This window comes from Equus quagga, chromosome 4 (genome assembly GCF_021613505.1).
Source record: "Equus quagga isolate Etosha38 chromosome 4, UCLA_HA_Equagga_1.0, whole genome shotgun sequence".
Taxonomy (NCBI): Eukaryota; Metazoa; Chordata; class Mammalia; order Perissodactyla; family Equidae; genus Equus; species Equus quagga.
In genome coordinates, this window is record NC_060270.1 from 106090770 (window position 1) to 106111269 (window position 20500).

At 37.3% G+C, this 20500-nt stretch overlaps 1 protein-coding gene across 1 annotated transcript in view; it reads left to right on the forward strand.

The window, feature by feature from the left end:
• CSRNP3 (cysteine and serine rich nuclear protein 3) overlaps positions 1-20500 on the forward strand; it is a 68580-nt gene that overhangs the window by 39216 nt on the left and 8864 nt on the right. The window contains exon 2 of the mRNA XM_046659670.1: positions 11898-12157. Within this exon, the coding sequence (XP_046515626.1) occupies positions 11898-12157 (260 nt within the window). The remainder of the gene's footprint in view (positions 1-11897; positions 12158-20500) is intronic.

Genomic DNA, 20500 nt, shown 5'->3' on the forward strand with positions numbered 1-20500 from the left:
GCCAAAAGTCTGGGGGCCAAGGCAGGGTCTACCTCAAATTGATTCTGCTTCTAATTTTTTTCCTTTTTCCAACTCTAAAGTCTAAGAGCCCTTTTGGTGAGTGAATTGGTCTCTGGCAGGGGTCAGAGATGAATATTTTGTTAATGGAAGTCACTTAAAAATCAGACTTAGAGACACTGAAGACTGCATGTACCTGAGAGGGAGTCAGAGGAACTGGTTAACGGAGAACGCTGAGAACCAAGGCTCAGAATTTGAGTTTGCTTCAGATAATGAAAGAAACAGAAATTGTTGAGAAGTGATGCTCTCTAAAGATAGAAGAAGTTGAATCCTGCTTTTACAAAATGAAGTGTACTCATTATTTTGCTCATTTTTTTCTCTTCCATCCCAAGGAATATAAACTCCTAAAATGTAGGAGGAAAAGAAACCTCTTTATACCATTTTTTTCTCCCATATACGGTCCAAATCTGAGGTTATATTTGGCTTTGGAAAAATATTTCTTGTAACAAATATGTCATAAAAGTAGCATAGAAAAGGGTAAACACAGATCCTTTGGGACTGTTTCTATGAATCAAGCAGGTATCTGAGAATATACATATGTATACGTATATAGCCCAAGAACCCTTTTGGTGAGGGAATTGGTCTCTTTATATTGGAATATATATATATATATATATATATATATTTCCCTGTGTGTCCCATAGATGTGATAGCAAAGCTGTAGTTGATACCACTCCTGGGAGCTGCCAAAATCATTCCAAAGATCTTTGGACTGATTGTCTCCTTTGGCAAGATGCTTGCAAAGGGAAATATATATGAGCTCTGAGGAGACCTAGAGGAAAAATGCTATATATCACAAGAATAAAAATACTTCATTAAGCATTCTTTAGGAAACTCTTTAGTTTGTAGACTCTTGGCAGGGGAAAATTGTTTCTTTATGTGTTCTGAATATTGCTTTTACATACTAAGTGAGAGCTATAATATACATGCTTTTGAAATTATCATTTTACAAGAATTACAGTGTTTAGAGTATAAACCTATCAATAAATTCCACTCATTCATTAAACAACTATTTATTCAATATCTACTATACGCCAGATACTATTCCCGGTGCTTGGGATATACAAATGAACAAAATAAATAAAAATTCTGTTGGGAGATTTGCCTCCATAGGTTTTTGCATTCCTGTATGTCTTTCTAAGGATGCTAAGAATGCACTGCCCTAATCCCTCTTTCCCTGGGCCATTTCTCAGTGTTGTGTTTGTAGCAAGCAACCTTCAGAGATGAGGTAATATCTCTGTCTGGGACAAAGAACAGTCTTGCTTATTGCTTGCTAAAAAATGGTGGGTTCTCAAGCTCATCGTGCCTTTGGTACCATGCAGACCTACTGTGTGTGTAGTATTTATTTGGCCCCTCCACATTGTCCCTGTGGAATTTGGGGGACAAGGAGTACCAACAAAAACATGATGCTCATGCTGCTTACTGTGCTGTGAATAATAAAGTAGTTTGTTTCTGACCCAGGAGTCTTGTATCTTTTGCCCCCATCAGTGAAACATTAACAGGATAACTTTTTAGTTTCAGGGTAAAATCAGTCCCAGATATGATAAATCTCAGCCCTCATTGAACTTATATTCCATCCCACATTGTTTCAGTTGTCTTACTTTTATATTTTAATAAAAATTTAAAATGTTCCTTGCTTATTTCTGTTCCTTGTCTCAGGATATCAACTAGGCCTTTTTCTTATGTCTCATCACAACTACCACCAAAAAGAGAAAAACTACCTGTCTTAGAACATGGCTGTATATTATAAAATTTCATAGGAAATTAATAAATCTTGAGTAATATGATTTTATTTTTACAGGGCAGTCACTGCTGTAAGGGAAAGATAGCAATTTAAATACTAAGAGATAGAATCATTTTTTAGATCTATCACTAATAGATTGCTAACGGCAGGAGTTTCAGTCATGTTTTTGCTGGAGGTCAGTACCAATTAGTGATATTTTGTCAGCAGAATTTCTCTTTCAAAATCATTTTATAATATTCAGGTAAGTCTTCCCCATACCAGCAACTTGCTTTTTAGAGTTGGGTTTACACGCTCGTTATTAATGGATTGTTTAGAGGTTTATTACGGTGCCAGGGTTGGTTTGTTATGTTAGATCTTCTGATATGTAAAATATAGCATATTTCAAATGGTTTCTAATACAAAAGTTATGTGTACCCTCAAGCCATGAGAGCGATGTGTCCTCTCTTCACTACATCATTTGTTTCATTGAAAAGTACCCTGAGAAAATAAAGTGACTAGAAATAACTGAGGAAGGAAGACATGTTGACCATGAGGCTTCAGAGGAAACTGTCAAATGTCATCTTACATTTAAAATTAAGGAAAACGTATTTAGGAACTGTAAATATTTATTTAGCCCATTGTTTAGTCATTCATTCATCTAATTTAGTTAAACAAACACTTAGCAAGTGAGTCCTAGGTGCCCAGCAGTGTGCTGTGTGCTGAGGGTTCCCCAGTGAGTAAGAGGCAATCTTCATCCCTTTGGTCTTAACCAGGAGTGGGAGATACACACTCATATTAGCAGTCCCACGGCAGGAATGATCTGGAAATGTGAAGAAAGGGCATTCACCTCATCCTAGGGGTTCTACGAAAGGCTTCCTGGAGTTGACATTTGAACTGTCTCAATTTTATTTCTCTAGTAGATATTGGATGATAATTCTATGCCAGACATTGTGCTTAAGCAATTCCTTTATTCATAGTTTAAAAAGTGTTAAACAGACAACGAGGGGATTATGAAAACTTGAAGCATATGCTCAGCTATAAAATATGTATGTTTATAGAAAAATCATAGTTAAAAGCTTTTCTTTTTGTTTTTGATGTTTACAACCCTCCCAAATCACTCAGTGACAGCCAGGAAACAGAAGGTACCGTAGCCACCCCAGCTGCCCCTCTCCCAGCTGCCTTCCCAACCTCTGCTTTAATCCCAACTCCACAGCCCTGGATCTCTTTTTAATTAAATTTAGAATTTCTGATGTATGGAGCCAGTAATACAGCCTTGATGAATTTCTTCCTTTTATGTTTTCCAGTGATTTGGATTTTTATTTGGGATAAATATAGTAAAGTCTTTTTAGGATTAAGGATAAAAAAAAAAACCTCATGCTACCAGATTTCATCCTTCCTGGCAAAGTTCAAAGTTCAAGCACATAATCTTTGACCTGATGCTGCTCTCGCGAATGACTTACTCTTAGAAGAGTTTCATTGCTCTTGTTGTTGTTGAGGATTTTGCATTTTGTTGTTGTGGTTAAGTGATGTTCTGACCTAGATTATCATGATATATTAGGCTTGATGGGTCTATATTTTTGGAGCAGATGAAATACTGTGTGGGAAAGTCATTGAGCAGGTGGAAAGTGCTGTTTAATCCTTCTAATGGGAGAGGCTCAGGATGATATTGAGAAAATGTAAAAGGCAGCAAAACAGGCTCGTAGAGCCGAAAAACAGCAAATGTCTCCTTCTGTCATTGTGTGAGAATTTTAATCAAATGGCTTGCCTCATGCAGCTTTATTTTGCATTGAGATATTCCATGTCCCCAAAATATTTCTTCGATGGTGGTAATGAATTGCATTGCCCTCTCGGTTGTAAGAGCGCCGGTATTCTGCTGCGGAGCCATATGGTTCCCATTTATTTTAATGTGTCTTTGACATCAGGAGAATTGCTGAGACAGCAGAGGAAAGTGCTTACACCTTGGACTGCAGCCAGAACTGCGATTATTTATGTTTGGTAACGACTACCTTTTTTCCCCATAAGAAACGGTATGTCCTTAAGACGGTATCCACGTTGTGATTTTAATAAAACGGGAGTATAGGTTTATATATTTTGGAAATAGCCGTTACTTTAGTGGCAGTGAAATGTGTTTCTTAAGCGTGAAGTTTTAGGGTTTAATTGCACGTATGAGAGATTAAGGAAACAAGCTGGGAAGTAGGTGGTACTTATTTTCTCACTGATAATAAACGAACGTGTTTTCTGTTTGGTTTAACAGCATCACCAAGATAGTACGCTGCGTATGTAATGCTTTCTGTCTGTGATTCTTAAGGCTTTTTACAAAGGTAATTATTTCTGATAATATTCCTGTGAGGTAGGTAAACATAATTCTGAAAATATTAATGGAGGAAATGAGAAAAGCAGATGCTCATTAATGTAATCTGTATAATGGATCTTAGCAAGTATTAGAAAACAGATTTTTAATTGATTGCATTATCTAGCAATTTATTATTTTCCAGTTATCAGAATAGGGTAATATTTTCTCTAATTCGTTAGTAATAATATATGTTTACAGTAAAGAAGCATTCTTTAAAAATGAGAAAACAAGTAAATACGTCAATAATAATGCATATTTTATATGTAAATGTTAACTTCGTCTCTGCAGAAATCTTAAAAATTCCTTGGAAAGTTTTAATGTTATCTAAAGAAATATACATACTGTGAAAAGAGAAAAGGGCTGATAATGTTGATCAAAATTCTGCAAAATTGTTTTTACCCGTGATAATGTCAGATGGCTAGCTGAATATAAGGAAGAAGAAAAAAATTCCCAACTTCCAGTCTGCTTTGGACAGGACTGAGCAGAATGCAGGGCCTAGATTTAGAAAAACACTTTAATATTACATTGTGTTTCAAATATTTTGCTCAAGGATTTTAATGTGTCAATTTTATTTAAGTGATGTGTGATATAAAGGCAAAATTGAACCAGAAGGAAGACAGCATGGCAAATATAGAATTGGAACATCAAAATTCATGATGCCTAGAACTATAGATTTGATGGATGCGTTGATGAAAAAAGGGATAGTAACATGAAAATCAGTAGATCTCTCAGTTAGTGGTACTATTTTCATCTATAGTTTAATCTAAATTTGGTTTAGTTTAACAGTTCACCATCCTCAATGTCACTTGCATTTTCTGTTGACGGCTGGGCATTCTGCAGTCACATCCCATTTTCAGTGGGACATCAGTTTACTGTAGGCAGGAGAGGGTCAGTGCTAAGTCAAATATATGTTAAGATTATATATAAAAGAGAACATGATTTCTTTTTTAAATTTTTGCTCTTCAATTCTTTAATTTCAAGTTTATGACTTTAAAATATAGTATTTGTTCTTTTCGTCCTAACAAGTATGAGAACAAAATAACCCCTCCCTTTTTTTTCTTTAGATTACTCACAAGAATTAGAGGGAAAGTGCAGGGGGCATGTTTAATAAAAAGAAATGTGTGGATGAAAAATAGCTAGTTCTGAAAAATGACCACTCTTTGTGAGTTAATCATTTTAATTATTTATGACATCAAAGCTGGAAGGTCAAAGTTTACACTTAATTTTTATGTGCAGCTTTCTGAATTTACATCAAAATTTTCAGTCTTAAACCTTATGGTTTTTTCCCAGCTGAGAACTGCAAATAGATGATTATGCCATTAAACCACCACTATAATGTCAAATTCAGCTGGCGGTGTGCTAAGCAGCTTGGGCTGAAGCTGTCAGGAGAGACTCAGGAGCGAGCCGGTTCCCTCCTCGCAGATCTCTCACCTGTGCTTGTGTAGACATAGCCAACAGACTGAATAGATGACGATGTGACGTGCGTGTTCATGATCCAAAACAAAGCTTTAGTCATCCAGCCTCTGGAGTCATCTTTTTATATTACTCCTATTCTTGCTAATATATTTTTACTTAAATGCGTATGCAGTATTTGTACATATCTTGATAGAAACTTATTCACATAGTGTTATATTAGAAGGTTTGTTTTATTGTGTATTGTTTTTGTAAAGGAGTGATTTAAACAAAAGAGTCTCGTCTTGAATTATTTCACTCAGAAGCTGCAATGCATGAAAAATGTTATTAGTCTCAAGGGCAATCCATTGTGAATATTTTCAACTTAATATTAGAATAAAAGATGCTTATGGCTAAATGGTTAAACTACCTGATCTTGTCTGTGAATTATAAATCTATTCCTCCTCTGCAGGACTGAACTCAGAATGATAACTGGTTCTTATGTATGTTTATCATATTTATACTGTCCAATCTATTTGCTACTTTACTAGTACATAAGTTGGTTGGTTGGAGGTGGGGAAAAGTGGCATTTAGAGGGTGGGGAGAAAGATGTGCTACAATTTTAAAAGCATTTAGAGCTGTCCTTCACACTATTGGGAACCAGATAGAAACCTAGGCTTGACATCACGAGCATCACTGTAAGTGGGAGCTGCTTTTCCTTGATTTTTGTTTTTGAATGCTACTTTCATAATAACAAGGGCAGGAGTAAAAGAAAAAAAGGCCCCTGATTTCCTGTCAATTGGGTGCATTCTGACATTTTCTTACATTTACTGACTCTGTCTTAGTTCTGATTACCTTTTTGGAAATACGAAACACTTCAATTCAGAAATATTGGGTATACCCCAGTATTGCCTATGACATGTCCAGTGTTTGGGAGAGTCTCTTTCTTTTGTTTTTGTGTGTTTTTACCCTTCATAATTGAGTATAAAATAACGTACTGAATATAAAATAATGCAACATTGATTTGACCATAGGTAATAGGTCACTTTACGTTACATACTTCAGATAATTTGAATTGTGTTCATGCTTGGAAAGAAAATATCCCATTAGTCTTTACTTTCACTTTTCCTCTCCTTCACCCATGGCCCAAGATATTTCCTTATTATCAGTCTTTTGGAGTTCCTCCCACTTGAATGATTTATTATTGTCCTAAATACCTTATTTGAGCAAAACAATGAAAGACATGACTGGGGCAAGTATATTCGGGAAACATAAGGATGTAGCTTAAAGGAATAAGATGGGCAGTTAGAACAAGGAAGGATTGCTTTTGATAAGAAACTCAGCTTCATTTTCAAAGGGACTACTCCCTGATCAAGAGCAGCCAACCTTGGCAATCATGTCAAGCTGGAGAAGATGCAAGAATATGATCACAGAAAATTTGCAGAAGTCACTTGTAAAGATTAAGGACGTATTTTTTTAATCTTAATAACTTTAACCATTGGAAATTGACTTAATATCCAAGCTGTTGTGCTAATTTCTATACAAAATATTTTCTGATGAAATTGGATTTTCTCTTGTAAGCTAGTCTTCATGACTTTATAACTGATTTGATCTTAATTTGTTTTTCAAAAGGTAAGAAACAATGTGCACACTTTGAGAGCCCCTGATTAACTTGGTCGGTATGATTTAGAAACACAAGGTTTTATTGCCCAGGATTTACCAAGATAAACAAATTAATTTCAGCACTCTCACTTTGCTTCTAGGAAATTGGCCCAAATAAATGAAAAATAAACCCGAAATATAGACATAAATCATCTGGTATTTTCCTTTTGAGCATAGTGCGTAGGAGAGAGAAGTGTACTATTAACTTCAGACCCAAATGGTAGAATTACTATTTTCCACAATTTACCCCTTGTTTAATATCAGACTGGACCATGTGCCAAATTTAGTGCCAAAATACATAGCTCTGTTTACTGCTTTCTGCCTTTCCAGCTATACCAGGGCTTTGCTGAAAGTTGTTGACACTAAAAAGAACAAGTGTACCTTAAGAGGGTGACCAGTTCACTGCTCAAGCATCAGCTCCACAGTGGCTGCACTATGGTGGAATCAATGGTCCGGAATCTGGTCTTCAGTTTTACATGCCTGGATACATGATGGTCTCTGTGCATGCAGAAAAGGCAGTCTCAGATGGAATGACATACACTCACTAACCACATTCACAAATGGCTGAAGTATAATTCTGAAAACAAATTTGATTATTTTCAGCAAGAAATAAAATTGACAAGTCAACCAGATAGTCTTGTTGATTTGAAAATATATTCCAATCTGTGTAAACAGGTTGGTTTAGGAGGGTGGAAATGGAGCAAAGTTGATTGAATTTTCTTAAAGCTTAATGTAATTCAACTTTGATACCTCGATATACTCGTCTTCTCTAAGGATGAGAAAATTCAGAATATTTGTCTGCCCAGAGCAGTGGCTCCCCTGGATGGTCCTGGAAACACACTGTCCAATTCTTAGTTTTGGCTTCCATTCCATTTTTAATCCACTCTGTTCATGAAATCTTTATATAATTTATGGTACAGATTATTTTATTTCATCTACTGACAGTCTTACCCTAGCATTGCGAATTAGTCAATTTCCAAATTCTCTTCTCCATTCTGTTTTAAAGCATTTTTAAGATGGATAGTTTCTGCAGATAGTTAATATCAGCCACTCTGTGCTGTTTATTCCTTTAATTTACAAAGGTCAATATTATGTCCCTGTTATGTGACCATTTTACAGTAATACCAGGATGCTCTGCTGTGCTAACCATAATGGTACTCCCAAGAGCTGTGTCCTGGGCAGTATACAAAGTATTGTTGCATTTAGACACTTCTGCTCCAGGGTGGTAACTGTGAATGAGATAAAAGAAAAGGAGCTGAAAGACTCCAAAAAATTAGTATTGTGCATGAAAACAGACTAATTATTTTTCAAAGCAGTAATGAAAGCCACTTTCTCCTCCCTCTTTTTCTTGCTCTTGACTTCACAAGTAGTAAAATGAATACTGAACTCTGTAGAGACACAAAGTAGAATTCAATCATTCTGCAAAGGGCACCAATTACTAGGTAGGTATATCAGGAAGGTTTCCGATTCCCTAAGGCAGATGTGTTGAGTGAATTTAGTCTGTTTTTCCCAGACTTGAAGAATACAGACTCTTGTTTTATGACTTCATTTTGTGATGTTAGTCAAATTGGGGCCTAGAGGCAAGCAATAGCCCATAAAGGCCCATTCTAGTGCTCCAATTCAATCATTAGAAGAGAGACGTGGGTGGCTCCTAAGTTTGGGAAAACCACACTTAAAATATTCCCCACAAGGCTGATCTTATAGTATTTCAAAGCTTTCCTTTTAAATATATTCCACTGGCTTTTCAATCATTGTTTTTACAGTGCTATTTATAATGTGCACATGTGAAAACAAGCATAAGTACATTTGAACTATAAACCCTAGTGGATAGGATGAGGCACTAATCCTAGCACACTTTGACAGTGTTAGCAAGGCCAAGAGCCTGGGTGAAGGGCCCCTGTTCTCTGCCACTATTGTCATCCTCAAAACCTTAAAAATCATCTCTAAACTCTGTCATTTGGGAAAGGGTGATCTGACCTTTGGGAAAGGGTGGTGCAATAGAGTCATCCAGAAAGTTGAAGAATTCTTCTTATAATCTAAAAATACAGGTAAAAGATCTAAACAAATTTTTAAAAAGGAAATTTGTCTAGAGTACCATGAATTGTCTAAAAAATAAGTAATAAAATCGTCAGAGGTGTTTATAGTAATTATTTTAAATGAATACACTAAAACCTTTTTTTCTTTCTGTAAATTTATGGCCCTGAAAGATATGTCTTAAGGGCATCATTTTCATGATATCAAGAGTGGAAAAGGTTGAAGGTTATCACCCAAAGCCAGAGTCTCTAGCCTGCCGTAAGGTGGTGATGGATGAGGTTGTCAGATAAGGTAGCAAATTACTGGGCACATTGTTGAATTTTGCTTTCTATGGTGATCTTTTGCGTTTTGACAAATTCTTCTCTGTTTTAAGATGATTTAAACATACAGTTATGAAATAGCTCAGAGCTTTTAAATCAAAGTTGAAAATTGTCTCTGCTGCCGGGAGTACAAGCATGTTGCCGTGAACATATACATAAATAAATGGGAAAATTATGTACATGATTGAAAACACTTGCTTTCTGGCAATCTCTTCTGGAGAAAGTAGAAGAGTGGAGAGGAGAGAAAGGTGGGAAGCTGAATTCTTGTCCAAATGTCGCCCTTCTCTTACTCGATAATCTTCTGAGCCTGTTCATTCTGTCTGAGTTTCTCATCACTGGAAATGAAAGTCCAGCAGCAGTTGACATCTACCAGAAATAGTAAGACACCAAATCTCAGCCTTGTTAAGCTCCTTTAGAGTAGCCTCAGCTCTCTGCTGTGATGTGATGGTGAAAAGCCTGGGCTCTGGAATAATGAATTACAGTTTCACCACTAGTTATAAGACCTTGGCCGTATTATTTAAACTTTGGCAACTTGACTTCCTCAAAATGGAGACATGGGTGATATCAACCCAAGGAGTTGTAAGGGATAAAATGAGATAATTCATACAAAGTTCTTTACATGGTACAGACTTGGGAAGTACTCCATAAGTGATAGCTTATATTATTTTTTTACTTCCAAGGATTTCTTCTGAGCTCGTTGTTTCTGTATGTTTGTCTACTTGAGCATGTATACTAGTTCCTAGGGCTCCTGGTACAAAGTGCTACCAACTCAGCAGCTTAAAATGACAGAAGTTTCTTATCTCACAGTTCTGAAAACTAGAAGATCAAAATCCAGGTGTTGGCAAGGCCATGCTGCTCCCTCTGAAAGCTGTAGGGGAGGATCTCTCCTTGCATCTTTCCGATTCTGGTAGCCCTAGACATTCCTGGGCGGTGACAGCGTCATCCCGGTCTCTGCCTTCATCTTCACATGGGCTTCTCCCTGTGTCTCCTCACATTATCCCTTTATGCATGTCTGTGTCCAATTTTCCCTTTTCATAAGAACACTAGTCAAGTTTGATTAAGGCCCACTCTAATGACCTCATTTTAACTTGATCACCTCTGTAAAGACCCTTCTTCCCTAATAAGATTACATTTTGGGGTATTGAGGGTTATAACTTCAACATACTTTTCGGGGGAAGACACAATTCAAACCATAACAGCATGATTCTGTATCTTTCTCCTCACTTCAGTGTACCTTTCCTTCCCCAATGGAGAAGTGTCATATAATATGGCACCAGATTAGGAGTTTTTAGGTGTAAATTTAGCTTTACCATTAACTATCTACATTGAAAGAAATCACTCAAATTCTGCAAGCCTGGGTTATTTCACTATAAAATAAAAGGACTGGGCTAGATAATCGCATGTCTTCCAACTCCAGAAGATCATGATTATAATGTGTGACTCTCTTTCTCTCAACTACAGTGTGTGTCTCAACCCTCCATGATGCTGTGTGCATCTTGATGTCCCTGTAACTAATAATAAAGGTTCTGATATATCTCATGACATTTTCAATTTTCTCAATATATACTAGGATTAAAATTCTTCTGTCTGTAATGCTATTTAGCGGGGTCTTTAGCAAATGAAAGCTATGTTCGATTTAGATTATAAAGATATCTAAATAGTGCCAGTGAGCCTTTTTCATGAATTTTTATTTCTTTTTGGAATTTTCTAAAATTCAAAAATGGACTTCTTTTTTTTTTTTCTTTTTTTGGTGAGGAAGATTAGTCTGTGCTAACGTCTGTGCCAATCTTCCTCTATTTTGCATCTGTGTTGCTGCCACAGCATGGCTTGACAAGTGTTGTAGGTCAGCACCTGGGATCCAAACTCGTGAACTCAGGCCACCAAAGCAGAGCATACCAGACTACTACTCCATGGGAGTAGCCCCTCTAAAATTCAAAAATATACATTTTTTTTCACGCTAATCACCTTCCATATCAAAATATGGGTTTGTAGTATGTGTTTTTTTCTGATTATAGTATGATGCAACTCATGTGAAAATCATAAAACCAAAACTTAAGGGATTAGGGGAAATAAGAAATTAAATTCTGCCAGTGATTCACAGACTATTGACAACTTTTGTAAAAGTTTGCTTAGACTACCATTGTAGAAGGACTTAAAAGTCTACACCAAAGCTAGAAGAAAATTTAAGAAAGGAAATAGAAATCTGTACTAACTCTGGGATATAACATTTTCAGTGTCTCCCAGCCAAAAAAGGTTGACCATAGATTCAAGATCATCAAGTGGCATTTTCTAATCCTTCGCCTCGTCTGAAAACTGCTGCCCTAGGTGTTCACTGAATTGTTTCTTTCTCTTTCAGCTTCCTCCATTCTCAAAAGGGAGAAGCGGCTGAGGACGAAGAATGTGCATTTTAGTTGTGTCACCGTGTACTACTTTACCCGGAGGCAAGGCTTCACCAGCGTGCCCAGTCAAGGGGGCAGCACCCTGGGCATGTCCAGCCGCCATAACAGCGTGCGCCAGTACACTCTTGGCGAATTTGCGAGAGAGCAGGAGAGGCTCCACCGGGAGATGTTGAGAGAACACCTCAGGGAGGAAAAACTGAACTCTTTAAAACTAAAGGTAAAAAACAGTAGAAACTCGCTTTTTGCAAAACCTCATATTCTTACCTCAATGTGGTTGCGTTACCCATTTTCATATTTATATTCATAGGCCAAACTGGGCATTTCACACAAGAGACTGCCTGCTGAGGCTTTTTTTTAAAGCAAAAACATTATAGTCTCTTCACTGAAAGCAATGTGGAAAGCTTACCTGGCATTGTTTATTTATTAATTCTATAAATATTTATTATTGACTGCTGCTAGATCGTAGACCCTGTGTTTGGACTCGGGCTCACTGTACCAAAAAATGATGTGGTCCCTTCTTCCCTGGGACTTATATGTTAATAGGAAAGAAAAATATTAATTATATAGACAAAATAAAATTACAGCTTCATTAAGTGCTGTGAAGGAGAGTTGCAAGGAGCTATGAAAGTATGTAACAAGGAATGGATGTGGTCCGCAGATCAAGGAAGGTTTCCTCAAGGAAGTGATGTTGGAACTGAAATCTGAACAGATAACAAGGTGAAAAGGGTTGGCAAGAGTAGTTCAGGCAGCAGGAAGAACCCAAGCTGGCTTGTGTCAGGAGGAAGCACAGAGAATGCACAAAGGCTAGTGTGGCTGGAGCAGAGAAAAAAAGAGGGGAGCAACATGAACGACATGGGGCCGGGCTTTGTAGGTCATGTTAAGGCATTTTCTTAGAAGTCATCCAAGAGTTTTAAGTGTGGAGTTGGGGTGGCAGGATAATATGATCTAATTCATGCTATGATGTGAGAATAGTTTTGGGGTAGGGGCACCATGTTTGGGGGCAGCGTATGGAGTTAGACCAGTTAAGAGGCTATTACAATAGTCAGGAGAGAGATGATGGAAGGTTAGATTAGACTGATGGTCAGGGTGATGAAGAGAGATAGATAGAGGGAGTAATTTAGGAAGTAAAAGCAACAGTCCTTGATGATGGGCTGGATTTGGCAGGAAAAGAGGGGGACCATCCAGAATGACTCCTAAATATCTGGCTTGCAAAACTGAACGGGTTGTGGGTGAATGTACCTTTCTCTATGAGGAGGATGTGACAAGGAATCCAGGAAGACTGGTAGGTTGGGGCTCGGTGGGGAATAGGGTAGATAATGAGATCAATTTTGGACATACTGATTTTGAGAGGCTTTTGCGTTACTAAAGAGATGGCAGGGAGATGTCCAGGTGGAGATATCTATTGTGCCACATTAGACATCAAGTGGAGAGAAACATAGCTCAGAAACTTCTTTCATTGATCAGAGGCACTCTTTATATTTGTATTGATTCATCAACCTATCATTATATGGGAAATGCTGTCCTATCGTTATCTAACGACAAAGGAAATATTTCCTAGATAATCCAGGATACTTAACATAAAGGGCCATTCATTAAATAGATGAAACAGCATAAGCACACCTGTGTTACCTGTACCTTTAGTTTCCAGTATAAAGTCAGGAGGCAGAGGTGTGATGTGTTTCTAAATGCCTTGTTTTTATGTATTTTTCAATTTATGTATGTGCATTATTCCCAACTGTACAAGAAGGCAATTCCTGGGGGCTGGCCCTGTGGCCGAGTGGTTAGGTTCACACGCTTCGCTTTGGCAGCCCAGGGTTTTGCTGGTTCAGATCCAGGGCGCAACATGGCACCGCTCATCAGGCCATGAGGGGGTGGCATCCCACATGCCACAACTGGAAGGACCCACAACTTAAAATATGTAACTATGTAGTGGGGGGCTTTGCGGAGAAAAATGAAAAATAAAATCTTTACAAAAAAAAAGAAGGCAGTTCCTTAAATTAAGCACAGCCTAGCCTAAAGCATGGCTCATATTTCCTTTGGTGATATTTTTGACAGATTTCATTGAGAGTCCCTTAAGATTTTTTGGTAGCAATCCATTATTATTGTTGTTTTTTTTTCATGATTGCTTTGCATGTAGCTTAATTTAATAATAATTCTCAGATTTGCTTCTGAAATCCACCCTCTCTCTTTCTAACCCACTGCAAACCAACTCTGTCCCCTACTCCAAGAGTGAAGTCATTCTCCAGTTCAAAGACTGGCAGAACAGTAGCAATGGCTGCCATTCACTAAGTGATTTTTATTTGCCAGGCATTTTATAAACATTATTTAATTTAATCCTAACAAAGACCCAGTGGGTTAGGTGAATTATGAGACCATGTGTACAACTGAAGAAAAAGAAGCACAAAGATGTTAAATGACTGGCTCACGCAGTAGAAAACTGGTTATATTATCTTGTTATTTCCTTTTCTAGAATTAATTGATTATCCCCTATAGGCATAGGGAAAGACAATCTCTGTATCCATAGGGAGCCGGCCCTTTCTTGGGGTTGGTACTGTGTTCCGTGGTTTTTAACAGCTGGGAGACTATAATTCTATCTGAGAACCAAAAGATTTATTGTGGTGAACTTTGAGGCACATAGTGCATGTGATGAATGTTAGGGGGAGCCACACGCCTACAGGAACCTTCCTCTGTATCAGGCAGTGATATATTCTGATAATACGATTTGTATTCAGCTGCGTCTATGCTTTTTTTTTTAACAAGCTGAAGAAGAAAAGAAGCAAAAGGAGCATTTTATTATTGATTCCTTTTTTGCATTGTGCTTAGTGTTGGAAGTTGCAGACGCACTCATCCAGGTGGGTGTCACGTCTTGGTTTGTCATGTATAAGTGAAAACATGAAGGTTTCCTTTTTGGTGAAGATGTAAACGTGAGGCCTTTGGATATCATTGCTCCTTGCAAATGAATACCAAACAAAAAGACCATGGATTCTAAGGGGATCTGATCTTAGCCTCACTGTACAGAAAGTATTCAGAAACTCAGAAACACGTGTCTCATGAAACTAATAAAAGATCACAGAAATGTGGACCCGTTTGCTAAAAACCCTGAGGAAAATTAATGGAGGAAAACGTATATTTTAGCTGTAATTCCTCTAGTATATTAACTTTTATGATTTTAAAAATATCATTGACTATACTTGTCTAAGGTTTAACTATCCAAAATCTAACGTTAGCTATCCAAAAACAAGCTATCCAAAAATTCACTCTGATATTTGAAATTTCACTTTTAATATAACATTTATTTTGAAATATAAATACCTCTGTGGTAAGTAACAAAATAAATGTAGTTAAATTGATTCCATTATTTTAACTGGGGCAGCAGGAGGGTTACTGACCCAGAGAAAGTCGGAAGAGGAAAGCGAGGATTGTTAAAGACAAACTCTGCCCCTTGGTTTTGCCCGGAGGTGGCCCTCTGTGAACGGCAGTGAACTCTCTTGAGTAACAAGAGCGAAGGGAGCGTCTGACAAGGGAAACACTTTCCAAAGCCCTCATTATCAAACATTTTTCAAAGCCCTCCGTGTGGAAACCAGATAAAATGCCACGAGAAACTCACCGGACTTGGGACTAGGAAGTTTCCTTCCTACTTATTTGAGAAACAGCCCCAGAACAGTAAGAAATTTCTCTTTCTCCCAATGGCACCTCCTCCAATGAGGCCTTAATAGTGAAAGATTAGTAAAAAAAAAAAAAAAAAAACCATTACACATACATGCTTCTTGATGTTTCCTTATAATAAATATTTTGGAAACAAAGTAAGAATAGAAATTTACTTTTTGATTGTAAAATTGCTTTTTATTTAGTAATTCATCTCAATCAAATTATGGGTTAAATATTGAGAAATAATCTATTCAATTAGATTTATAGAACAAATCTGATTCAGTTTTGGGGGTTCAAATGTGTCTTTTTTGTTCGTGATGTTGGTGTTCCAAATACGGTCTAAAAACAATTAATAGAGAAAGCTGATTGAATAAAATGCATGTTCCTAGAAGAAATAACTAGCTTTAGATTTCTAAATTACAGAGCACACTGCTATTTCTCTGTCGAGCCCATTCAAACTTGTCATACTCTTCACAGTAATCAATGTAGTCATCTTAACACTATACTCTTTTCCAAATTAAGTGCTTAGATTTCATCATCTGCACCACATTGTTGAACAATTGCATTAGCCTTTATTCCCATTTCACATGTATCTGTAAAATGCATTAGGCAGCCATTTGTATGTTTCAAAGAGCCTTGGCATTCCAATTGCCTCTGGGTTGTATCTTACTGGATTCTACTACCTTGGTGTAGGAAATCTAATTTAGCTTTCACAGCTTTGACTGGCCTCTCTTTCTCAATGCTTTTCAATCTTAATTGTTCTTCCTCACCTTTCTGAGATCAAAGTCTATCTCTGCTCTGGTACGATTTCCAATTGCTTTCCAGGGTTATATAGTTTTCTCAATTTTTGAGCTGTGTGTTTCTTATGCAATGCCTGGTGGTTTGCTCGCAATGGTGGTCTAAACCAGAAGGGAAAATAAAGGAAGGTATGAAAAGTTTATATGTCTTACATGTTGATATTATCATCCTTTCTGGTGCCTCTGTGGTGATATGTAAGTCAAGAACTCGTAAATTCAGGTTGTTGAAATTCTTATAGGCTGACAAAACGACCAAACGTCCTGGTTCTTTGAGGGCGTAATTAAATTGGTTCCAATTTGCCACCTGCAATTAACAGCTAATGAGCCAAAGAATTATACTGCAAGCTTTGACCAAATGTCAAAATGATGTGAATGTTTTCCTTTAGTTTGCCAGAGACCTTAGTCACTAGGTCATTTATCCAACTCATACCATAAAACCAGGAATTCCTTCTCTCAAATACATATCCAATACGTATTTGGATATTCAAATATGTATTATGTGAAACCTCTTATTGCACATCTCTAGTGACCCAGAGCACATTGCTTTTTGAGATAGCCCATTCCATTTTTGCAGCTTGAATTGTTAGAAAGGTCTTCTTTACATTGACCAAACTGCCACCATCTGATTATACCTTTTGATCCTAATTTTGCACTCTAACTGTACAGAATCAATCTGGTCCCTAGTCTCCAAACTCCAGGTGTTTGAAAGCAGTGTTGATGGACATGCAAATGTTTGGCAATAGGTTATGTGGGTTCCAAGTGTTTCTGTTCTATAGGATTAAACATGCCTAATTCTTTTCACTAAACCTCCCAGGGCAAGGTTTTCAGACACTTTATCACCCTGGTTACCTTATTCTGGATATAATGCTGTTTATTTAGGGTCTGTCCCAAAATATGATACTTGATCTGGACTTGGTCCTGCAGAAGGAGTCTGTCCAGTATATAGGAACATGTTACGTTATCCACCCACCCCCAAGATGCGGATGCTCTATCCATGGGTATACACTAAAGTTACAGTAGCTTTTTGGACCTTGATCAGTTTATTTCTTCACATTAAGCTGGTAGTAGGTAAAACAACAACAACGAAAAACAACAAGCAAGAAACAAGCGAAACCCAGGTAAACCAGGTCTGCATCATTATATAAATCAAAACTTTACAACATCTCCAGGACAAAAATCCTCTGTAGTGCTGGACATGGGATACAAAGAATAATCAATAAAGTTTTATTTTTTTAATCTGAATAAACATGATCTTGTAATCTGCAGATGTGATAAGCCTGCCTTTTAGGTCTTCACACAACACATGATTTAAAAACAATTGAAAGAGACAGGGCCAAGTTCAGGATATCTCCTCAGAGTAGTGATCGTCGGGAGACAAAGGGGGAGCTTCCCCCTCACCATCCCACCATGACCTCCATTGAGACTCATGCCCAGGGTGGGCCACTGCCGCTGATAGGATGTATATGTGCCACACCCTCATTCCCAGCCCCACTGGTGGTGCAAAAGAGCTGAGCATTGCTGTTTTTGGAGAGACTTTCAACTGTTCAAATAACAAGAAATTCATGTATCTAACCATACTCTCAATCAGCTCACATTCCATTCTTCCATGTAAAGAGCATAAGAAATTTTGTCCGAAAATCTCAGGACTAGATCAGTGGTTTCCCAGTTGTGTTCCATGGGATTAAGACTCTGTACACCTCTCTCCTACTTTTATCTATTTTATAGGTTGAGGTTCTGCGTAGAGTTTAATTTGACAAATGGACATTCTCTCTTTAGTGAGCCCAAGTAATACTCTAGGAGTCCCTGCTGTCTTTCTTCATATGTAGAGACCATCTGTTTAAATAACTCTTTCTAGAATTACCTAAAATTAGCTTTTTTTTAAAACAATTCACTCCCATTTTGATCATCTTTTAATTCCTTTCCCTATGACTCTTCACAGATATTAGACTGAGCAATCATAACTTCAAGGGTTTTTATTGCTCAAAAGCATAAATTGTCTGGACTAGGGATTCTTATATAAAATAGCTGAATACTCTTTCACTGTCTCCCCACTTCTTTTTTATATTAAATCTTTCCTAACATATCTGTTCTCCAATTTCTGGTTGGAAGGTTTTTTTCCTTGATAGACACTATGACATCAGAATAGGAAGCAAATAATTCTGCTTTGTGTCTTTGTATCTACCTTTCAACTTTCTTGGTCTATCATTTCCTCCTCCCTGTTACTTCTATAATTTGCACATATTTTATGTTGCACTCACCACACTATATTGTATTTATTGCATGGTTATCTCCCCAGCATACTGGAAGCTTCTTAGATGGCAGAATTGCCATATATCTGTAAACCCTGATACTTAGTACAGTAACTGCTAATATGGCATGGTGATTAAGAATATTGATTCATTCATTCAAAAAATATTTATTAGTCAATTACTATAGGACTGCAATTAACAAGGTACTGGGGATACAGGGATGAGCAAGACAGACATAATCTGTGTTCACATTATGATGGAGGAAACATCCATAAAACCGATCACCAAAACTAATATATTATTACAAAATGAGGCAGCATACTATGCTGATGAAATGCAGGCCAGGGTAAATAAGTTAAAAGTCAGCTGAGAAAATCAAGAGTAACACGTTAGTTCAACAGTAGCAGCTATCACTTGGACAGCTTCTGCTGGCATCTTTATAGAATGGCCACCTCCAAGGCCAGTCCCGGTGGCCTAGTGCTTAAGTTTGGCACACTCTGCTTCAGTGACCTGGGTTCAGTTCCTGGGCGTGGACCTACACCACTCGTCTATCAGTGGCAATGTTGTGGCTGCTCACATACGAAAAAAAAGAGGAAGATTGGCAACAGATGTTAGTTCAGTGCAAATCTTCCTCAGGAAAAAAAAAAGGCCACCCTCACTTGCCCACAAAATAGGTACCCAGAGGAAATGCTAACTGGTGAAGATGTATTTTCAGCTTGTTTCCTGTTTTCTTCTTTTCTGAGCTCTTATTCTCTGTGTCTGAATCATATTTTTCATTTCTGAATGAGCTAATTCTCAGGAAGCTTGTACTGTTCTTTTGTCTCCTGCCCCACAGCGCTGAAATCAGCTCTTGGAGTGTGGCTGCAACCATAGTTTTTTCTTTCTTATATATAGTTTTCTACTGTTACTGTAAGAATTTTCCTGTAAACTGGTCTTGTGAGTCTGCTTAAGCTTTGAGGTCAAATCGACCTGAGTTTGAGTCTCGGTGCAATTACTAATTAACTATGTAGCTACATTTTGGCAAATTATCTTCTCAAGTCTCCAATTTTTTCAGTTATAAAAAAATACTTCATTATATTGTTGTGCAAATTAGGCGAGATAATTTATATAAAGTATGGAGCTCACTTACTGGTTTTCAATATATGGGAGCTTGGAACATTCTCAACAGGATCATTGTCATTATAATAAGAAGTAATCAGTGTTTGTGGAATTGAATTAGTTTTCACATTCTTATTCCCACTATCAGTTTTACATGCGTTAATAACTTTGTAATAACCAGGAGATTTTATTACTAAGAACACCTTTTATCTGCTGAAAGGAAGTGTTTTTATTTTTGTGGGTTTTTGTTTTGCTCATTTTAGTCAGTCCACATTTTCGGTATTGTTTCCCTCTCCACAATCATTTTGCATTGAATTAGTTTTTTTCAGGCACTTAATTCACCCAAAATTTCATCTCATTGGATTTATAGTGGAATTCAGCCGCTACATGATATGGGGGAAAAAAGAAAGATTGACTGCTGATTTTTATTTAAGCCGCCACTGTACTTGACCCAAAGCAGTCTGAGAGTCACTGCACTGATTCTGACACTTATGTGTCCCATCCTTCAAGTGCATTTAGATGGGCAAAGGTTTTACTTTACTGGGCTTTGGAAACTGTTTGCTCATACTTATCAGTATAAATCAGACAAATTTTCAAAATTAAGATGTTTAAATTATGTCTATTTTTAAAAAGTTATAGTCATTTGTAGAATGAGTCTGGACAAGTTTACACAGTGGCTCATGAAGTAAGTTTCATCTTAGTATCATCATTGGAACAAACAAACACACACGCCAGAGTCCTTGACCTTGAGATCCTTCCAATATAATA